Genomic DNA, 9,298 nt, shown 5'->3' on the forward strand with positions numbered 1-9,298 from the left:
GTTGTTGATGTGATAAACGCGTCTGGAATTATAATTAAAGCAAATCTATGAAAGCCCGTCCATGTGTGTGTGTGTGTGTGAGTGCGTAGGACTTTTTCGCATTTTACGTGCCTTCATTAAAAATGAAAACATTCCGTCGTCGGCTTGTGCAGCTTTTCTTTCCTTTGATACTTCTTCGCCACGGCAAATGTCGCTAAATTCTAAGTAGACTATAAATGTTTGTACATGTGTAGGTGCGTCTGCACGTGTGTGAGTTTGACTTCCTTGGGTGCGACATGTTTCTCTTTCTTTTCCTGACAGTTTGTATGTGTGCACACGGAAAATTTATCTGGAAGATATATATGCCTTTGTTTACTTTGCTCAGACGAAGTAATCTGTGTAGACTCAAAATTAAAAGTACATATTCGAACAACTTTTTCTTTAAAACTTAACACCCATTTGGTATATTTTAAAGAATGTTTTTTTGTTTAAGTACAACATAAAGTTTGATGTCTATTTCAATTCCAATTCTTTACAATATAACTATTTTATGAAATACTTAGAATCAATTTCGTCCTATTGTTATTCTAAAACTTCACTCTTAGAAGTAAAATTTAAAAAGCTTTCCCTAATCTGTTCGAAAACGTACCATTTCATCTTCCAGTGTAGGTGTCCTTGGGGTGGGGCACAAAAAGTTGTCATTGCTTCTGCCGTTGTAATCTTGGTAATAACCACAAAAATTATTATTGTTGTTGTGTTCGTTGTGGCTGTTGAGGTTGTTGTTATTGTTGTTGTAAGTGCCAATATTGTCATTAGAGTGGCTTGTTACGCAAAAAGCAGCCACAGCAGCAGCAACATCAGGAGCAAGGGCAACATCTTGCGGCGTTTTTCGCATTTGCGTCTTTTATTTTTGTATTTCGGTGAGTATGCGACACGTTGACTTGCCCCAAAATTCCCTCCCCCACTTGTGGAGCACGCCTCCTCCTCTCGAGCATCATTATTTTCGTCTTCCTTTGTTCATTAAACGAACATGAAACGTTAATTTAATAAAGTCGAGCCGGAAAGCCGTTTGGCTAGAGGGTTGCGGCACTTCTAATTCAGCAACAGTTCGGCTTCCACAGGCATTCGGAAACGAAAGCAAAATATGGTAATACAGTATTGAATATTAGATGTTAACACAACAATGTTGATTTCTTAAGCAACTTTTAATTTATGATACGCGGGAATGTATATTAAACACAAGCACTGCCAGTTTAAACTAAGCAACACGATTTCTTTAAACTTTGATGTAGTCATCTATTCTATTAAGGTATATTAAATATATATATTCGAAATACAAATTATACCCTAATGATTAGCAAATCCGAAAGCCTTAACGAAAATTTAAATGTTAATTAACAAATATTCACTTAAGCTGTTATTGTAGTCCAATGAATACTTATTCATATTATTGTGGTAAACCTGTATTGATACAAAACTGAATAGTTTAAACCATTTATCATTAACACGAACACTTAAAAGCCAGGTGCTCTAAGACTTTCGCTTGCTCTAAATGCATTTTAAATTGTTAAATACTAAAACTCCAAAGCATAATATCCTTCCAACGGGTCCCACTTCTATGGTAGCTCGCTGATGTGGCTAGGTTCGCATCATCGACCGCAGCAGTGGGTTGTCCCTCAGTGGTTGTTCGGTTGTTTGGTTGTTTGGTTGTTCGGTTGTTTGGTTCTTCGGTTGTATGGCTCAGAGCTGGAGTTTGAACTTTCGTGGAAAGTTTCGCCCGCAAAGAGCAGCAACAGTGTTTTAGGGGAGGCCATATCTACGGTGATGCCGCTTTTATTAGCATAAATATTTGTCAAATACAACAACGCGGTCGTGAGCCAACAACAAGATCATTCATGGGAAAAGTTTCAAGTGTTTTCATTGGAATCGACTTAACAAAGGTATGACAGTGGATTACCTTAAGGTATAATTGCGCGTATATTCATCACGAGTGCGTATTCAACCCCCATTTTGTTTCATTAAAGCGACCTGTACCCGGAGTTTTCAGCTTTCCCCGAAACTTGCTTGTGTTTTCCCTGACTTTTGCGGGGGTTAAATTGAAGAAATGTGTTCTAATTAGCAACACACGCTTCCCATTTCCTCATCCCCGGCTTGGCAACCTGGTTTTCCAGGGGAAACTTCATCGCTGCTGAAACTTGTTGGGAAACTCGCATTAGCCCGTTAAAGAAGAGCAAAGGGGCATACGAAAGTTATTGTTTTCGTTAAAAGATACAGGGGAAGGGCTTCACTTCCAAAATCTCTGTCCACAAATTGGGGCTATATTCAGAAGCTTTCGGAAAAAGATTCCATTTATGAGGGGCGATTATGCAACGTAATGTTTGAGTCAGGGATGCTGGCCAGCTACAAACTCGAGTATAGAAAATATATAATGGATAATGATTTTAAAACCCTAACTGATATCGATGGTTAAGTTCCTGATTTTCGGCAACTGATATCTTTATGGTTTATTTAAAAAAAATATAAATATTTATTATTTTACTACATGGGCTTAATGGTATCCATTGAGTCAATTGTCATCCCTGGCTTTTAGACCACGACACTTGTTGGGCATCGCTGATGTTAATCCTTGGCTCCGCAGGTAAAAGGCCCTGAAACCAACTGTGAAAACATCCCCCGAATGGACCATCCTTGGGGTCCAGCAAAACCCCCCGGAAAAGCAACACCATTCATGCTGTCGCTTAATATCTGATGCTGAACACTGCAGAAGCTACAAAATCGAGCACGAAAATGGTAGTAGTTAAATTTGCGATGGACTATTTGGCTTGTCTATTGATGTGCGCGCATTAAAAAACAATTTTGTGAACAGCAGAACGGCAGCAGCAGGATAACTCCAGCTCCAGCCAAAAAAGCGGGCAACAATGAAGCCTTAAGTGGACTTTTATTGACTTTAAGTCAGAACCAATTTCGGGAATTTATCGAACAGAGTCCGCCGGGCCTTCATTACGCCTGGGGGTGGCTGGATGAGCAGGAGGACTGAGCTGGGCAACTGGGAACGGGAATGGGAACTGGGACCTGGGACTGCTGATGAGGACGCGGACGAAGACGAGGGACGTGAGCCTTCCCAGCCGGACTGTCATTTGCCTAGCTCATCAATTTCGCATTCGATAAGTGTCGTTGTCGCCGCTGTCAGCGCTTGTTGATACCATTTCATTTTGTCCATTTCTGTTCGATTTTTCATATACTTCATGGCAGCAGCAAATCCTAAGTACCTCATCATATCTTGGTTGACCAATATTTGCGGCCATAATGTTTTCTTAATATGGTCTTTGTGCCATCGAAATATGAATTTTAAAACAACATTTATACAAAAACTGAAAATATTTTGTACGATACCTAAATATTTACAATTACCTATGCTTCATGCAAAAGCGTGAAAATACTTGCATATCAGCAAAACGGGAGAGCTTTAAAAAGGCAATAAGGCGACTTGTATTTCCATATTGCATTTACTTTTACTGTCGCAACATGCAACATATTATATGTATGCGATTCTGGTTGGCTGCAAATATGAAATAAACTCCACTGCACAGTGACTTGTTCGGAATGCCTGACAACATTTTAATAATGTTGCGAGGACATTTTCCGCAGGGAGTGCCATCTTACAGATGTGTTGGCTTTTTGCTGCCTCACGACGTCTATTCGGCGCCGGCTCTTTGCCAAGTTCCATGTCCTCCGTAGGATTGGCATATGTATGAATACGAGTTTACACAGTATGTTAAATACCGCAAAATGAAAAGATTTCCACACACCCGAACAGGTCAAAAGGCAGCCGAGTATAATAAACGATTTAGTAGGCATATTCATTTGCAACTGACCACCGTATTTGCCTGCGAGTGTTCGCTTAACTTTTGAACTTTTCATTTCGACCGAGCCGTATGCAAAGCACTCTTTCAAAGGATGTTTTCAAACCGAGCGAACAAAAGGGCCCTTTTGGCTATCTGCTTTTCCTTTCGTGGTGAAAGTTCAAGGTCATCCAGAGCTGCGTGAAATGCCAAGGTTGATGGTGAAAGGCATTTACAGCAGTCGGATTAAAAGCCCTTCAGCCACAACTAAAAGTTGTTTTTAAATAAGAAGAGTTAACATTTAAAGTTAACATTTAATAAAACCAGTTGGTAAATATGGCTTAGTGTTCAAATAGTGACCCTATAGGTATTATTTTTGTAATTTTGGTTGGTATTTGATGCCGCCAGCGCAGAAAATGCATTGAGCAATTTATGGATGTTGTGGCGCCGCGAATAATGCGAATGTGCTGCGCAGGCGACAAAAATAATTGAACATAAAATCCCACGCATTCTGCTATTGTGTGGGATTCGCCGGCTAATAATGAAAATGGACACTGAAGCGGTTATAAAAGCTGGCGTCACAAAACTTTGCCAATGGACGTAATGCGTCCAAGCCGAGCCTTTCCAAACTTGCGATGCAGACGCCCTTTCAGTTGCCAAAAAGAAAGGGCCAGTTGGTAAGGGCCAAAGAAAGCTAAAGAAAGTTGTGCAAAGTCCATTAAATACATAAACCTGCCACGAAATGTTCATGGAAAGCGCATAAAGAAAGTTTCTAGCCAGCCAGCCAGCCAGCCATCCAGCCAGTTAGCCCGTTTCCCATTCAGCCAGTAAGTGAGCCGGCCAACGGGGCGGATGGGTGCTATTTATGCTCGCCATATGTGACGCAGTGGCAGAGTCCAGCCATGGGCCGTAATAACTTGATTTGCGCCCAACGTGGCGACGCAGATGCAGCACAAAACTCCATGGGCGGGGACACGCCCCTTTTGCGGATAATGCCGGACAGCGAAGACGCCGGGCTTGACTGCCCCGTCAGCGTTTGGCTTATTTATGACTTCCTTTGCAGCGGAAATGTAAAAAGCATTTCGGTTATTATGCACATTTATGTCAATGTGGCAGAAATTGATGCTCGTAAAAAGTAACACATGCAGGGAAACGCCCCCGAGGTCCAGACCTAGGACTCCAGACCAGACCGATACAATATGTTATTTCAATATTGAGAGTCGTAAAAGATTAAAACGATATTAAATAGAATAACAACATGTGTATTAAGCTGGGGCCAAGCTGAATATTACCCACGTTTGCTTAATGCAAAATGTATGCTCATAAGCATTTCTTTTCTACATTTCAGGGGATATAGAAGTTATGCAAATTATGATATTTCTTGATATAAATAGTTGTAAATAATTAATTAAAATTTTTTAATAGTTACTGCCCAAGAAGTATCTATGATATAAATAATGAAACAATTGTTTTTGTGCTCAGGGTTAAGGCAAATATAAATTAACAAGCTGTCCAAGTGAACGATAAAAATGCCATGGTCAACCATTAGATAGCCATTAAAAGGGCATTGAAGTCTGTCAGAGGGAATCAAATAAAAAACTCGGCTGGGTCAATTGTCTAGCCAGTCAACTGTCCAAAATTGCTGGAGGACACATAAAAATGCCGGAAATGCTGCGGAAACGAAGCCGAATGGACACATGTGTTGCTGCGCAGCTGAAAATCCTTTTGAGTGATTTCTGCGAATTAATTTCGAACTTTTCGCAAGTCGTTTTGGTCTGTTGGCGAGCTTGTGCGAGAAAAGCTCTTCATCTTGCCGAGCAAAATCTGAGATGGGCCATAAAACCTCTTGAGCGCGATGGTCTGTTTTTCCGGTTGCCCCATTGACTCCTTGGCTAATTGCCGACAACGTCGAGAATTAACCACCGAGAATGGCTATTATTTATTTTAGCACCACTAAAATATTTATGCAGATGATCCTCCACACTGAAGTCCTCTTATCCGTTTTTTTTTTCCGCCACGGCTGCGGTCGTAAATTTCCATCGCAAAGTAAAGCAATTAAAATTTGCATAAAATTCGAATATATTTGCCGGCTTGTCTAAAAACTAAACATCAACAGGGCACGGGAAAAGAGCACTCAAAACTACACACACGCACAAGGCCATGTAGAACATGACAGTCTAAGGGGGGAGATACAGACATACTGCGAGTGCCTTGAATCTGGCTCCGAAATGAAAAATTACGTATACGCCATGTAACACTTGGCGCATAAACTTTGAAGTGCACTCGTTCACAAAAATGGCAAAGTTTTCCGACGCACATGGCAAATAATTACACAAAATTCAGCCAGCCCTACAAGTAGAAGAATAAAATTCAATATACCCGTAAACCGAGTTCCGAGAAATACGAATACGACTTCGCCCTGATGTCCTTCGATTTGGAATTTTAGGGTTCATATTGAGCAACCGAAATGGCTTGTTGTAAAATACTTTATAGAATAATTGGATTGGTGAAAACCATTTACAGGCAGTCATCCAAAGGATATGAGAAAGTGTATAGAAATTTTAATTGGACTGACGATTTGAAATCATCTTATGAAATCTTGTCAGCTGTTCAGACATTCGCATATTTTCCACAAATACTCTGCAGATGAAACTTGTTGGGCTTCTACAGAGACATGTGGCAAGCCCCAAAATATCGACATATGCAAATTTAATGAAGACTTGCATTTAGGCTGATATGAACTCTGTGCTTCCTCCGGTCGTATCCTTTTCTATGCCAATACTTTTTGGTCCTATTTGTTTAGGTTCACTTGTGTTTTGAATGTGTGCGTGCGTGTGTGCGTCTGTTTTTTTGGTGAGATGGACACTTTTGCGGCCTTATCCCTTTTCACATCATTTGGGACCTAATCTTCTGTGATTTATTCATGGACTCCGTTTTTGCACCATTAGTTTTGCGTACATTTGCATAGCCTCACAGGGTCACGCCTTCATCCTGCGGTTGGCACTTTCGGCGCTTACCCTGCAATTAATATTCATAATTACGGGCTGCGACTGCTGATGCAACGTGTCCTTAAACGCCGCCATCATTCACGCTCTCCCGTTTCCGCGTATGAGCAGTCGTCTTGCATCCTTAAACGCAATGCACTTCATATTCATAATGGCAATTTTTTACGCTTGCGATCTTGGGCAGCATTATGCACAACAATAAATTTATTCAACACATGCCCACTCAGCTAAGGAGACGAAAGGAGACGAAAGGAGCAGAACGGAAAGGAAAGGAAAGGCAAGGCAGGGACACTCGGAGTGTTTTACAAAATTGTCTGAGCGGGTGTCCTGATGATTTATGCCGTGGTCTTAAATTACATACGCCGAGGAGAACTTGCTGATATTGCAGTTGTTGATGGGGGCCATGTAAATAATAGTGAGTATCTGGGCCGTCCTGCCACTTGATATATTTAAATGCCTGGCAAAGCCCATCGCCTGAATGAGGATTTATGCGGCAAAAACACATTCTGGTTATCACGAACAAAGCCCATTGGGCCATAAACATGGACTACCACGCCCCCTCCGACATTACGGCGATTTAATGTCAATAAATACTAGTGGCGGATTTACTGAGCCTCTCATTGATAATTCAACTAATTAGCATTCAAGTTAATTATTTCGCTTCCAAATTTTGAACACGCGTCGGCCATTTTCGTTTTGTTATGTCAGCTGCACGATTGTTTATGTGTGCGTGCCGAACCGGAAATTACGTCACTGACGAAAGTGTTGATAAATATAAATGACCGTTCCGCAGGTTGCTGAACTCAGCCCCGAATCCTGTCCAAATAATCCACATAGGCATCTACGCATATCAAATGGGGAATGTCGAGAATGGGTTTAATATTTTCACCATTGAAGACGTCTCCTTCAGTGGCATGGGCTTTTAGAAGTGAACATGTTTTTGGCTGCACGGAATTTCGGACACCAACCCTCTTTTAAACACGCTCGTCGAGAAAGTCAAATAAAATAAATGAATAAATGCATATTTTTGCCCATTGCGGTATTTGGATAATGCGCCAAATGAAAAGTCGCCACAGAGCGTGTTGTTCGAAATTTATTAAAAAATTCCACAAAATCGACGTATTCATGATACGGATTATTTAAACTATGTTAATATTTGCGGTTTCAGGCTGAACGTGCTGAAGCCACCGTACCAAAATCAAAATAAGGATGAGTATAATATGCTAATAGTTTGTATTTAAAAAAATATATATATTAAAAGGCTATACCAAAATTGTACTTTTAAAAGATTCGTGCTTTACAACAAATGAATTTAATTGATTCCAAAAAATTCCTATACGAGATGAGTTTTATTTTTATTTATTTTTAGTTTCAACATAAATAATTAGCATACGTCTTTCCGAGTTTAAGAAGGTTTTAGGTATGTTTATTTCTAGGGAATTGTTGAGCTCATCCTGTTCCATGTGTTCTTATGAACAACTGATTTTCATAATTTGTGGTTGTGGTTGTTTTGGCTCACATATTAAGCTTATTAACAGGGCAGAAACAATTATTCATACTGTGGCTTGGTGCACACCTAGCAGTCTGGCATTCTTGAATCAGAGATACAGCAGATTTAAAACAGAGAATACACTTTTGTAGGAACACAATAGGTTCTAAAATATTTGCCCATCATGACGGACTTCAGCATTGCCAAGTTTAACAACTACCAGGAGTACCTGCACTCCTTTACGACCGTCGAGGACTTTCGGTACTTACCTTTCCACAAAACAGTCGTCACTCTCACAAAACTCGGCTATCGGGAACACCGCTCGTTCTACGAAGAGGACGAATTCCTGAACGTGAAGAAACAGGTGGAGCAGCTCCTGAACCCAACGGTTTCTGCTCAGATATACTACAGTCAGTACTTCCATGGAACCGACCCAGCACTTTGGGCTTTGGCCGAACGTGAACATGGCAATGTCCAGCAGGAGATATCGGTAAATACGCAATGCTTTATTTAATATTTATAATAGAAACTCTCCCCATGCAGACCATTATCTTTCTGGAAATAAGCGGGCGAAGTGGGTTCTCCAAGTCCGGCTACATCGACTTTGAGGCCAGTCTGCGTAACTACCGGTTCAAAGGACCAAATGCAGTCGACTGGAGGGCGGTTTTCGAGGAGCGGAAGATGCTGAAGCCCCAGCCGAGTGATATAGTCTTCTACGACTGGAAGACCAGGAAGATATTTTCGAATGACAACGACAATTATACGGTGGTTGCTCATCCCGAACATGGTCTTATGTTTGCTCACAAGGGTGATCACAAGAACATACCCGTTACCACCAAGAAGAACCCCTTTTCCAGCAACGTTAGGCGCTCTATGATCAAGTCGAGTCTATATGGTTTCATTATACTGTACGACCACCACGTTCGTAAGAAGACTTAAATTAGTACTGGTGTCTTGGCGAGCAATGAATATAATTTTAAATA

The 9,298-nt window shown here is 40.9% G+C and overlaps 1 protein-coding gene across 1 annotated transcript; it reads left to right on the forward strand.

Moving 5' to 3' along the window:
• Positions 1-8,418: 8,418 nt before the first annotated feature.
• Positions 8,419-9,298, forward strand: LOC122621385 (cilia- and flagella-associated protein 299). The gene is made up of 2 exons (XM_043799231.1): positions 8,419-8,805; positions 8,859-9,298. The coding sequence occupies exons 1-2, from the start codon at positions 8,500-8,502 to the stop codon at positions 9,252-9,254; spliced, it is 702 nt and encodes a 233-aa protein (XP_043655166.1). The 5' UTR covers positions 8,419-8,499; the 3' UTR covers positions 9,255-9,298.

This window comes from Drosophila teissieri, chromosome 3R, assembly GCF_016746235.2.
Source record: "Drosophila teissieri strain GT53w chromosome 3R, Prin_Dtei_1.1, whole genome shotgun sequence".
In the NCBI taxonomy this organism is placed as follows: Eukaryota; Metazoa; Arthropoda; class Insecta; order Diptera; family Drosophilidae; genus Drosophila; species Drosophila teissieri.

Excerpts from the sequence above, each read along its gene's own strand:
- LOC122621385 (XM_043799231.1), top strand. The coding sequence starts at position 8,500 with ATGACGGACTTCAGCATTGCCAAGTTTAACAACTACCAGGAGTACCTG. Across the intron at positions 8,806-8,858 it reads ATGTCCAGCAGGAGATATCG|ACCATTATCTTTCTGGAAAT; the intron begins GTAAATACGCAA and ends CTCCCCATGCAG.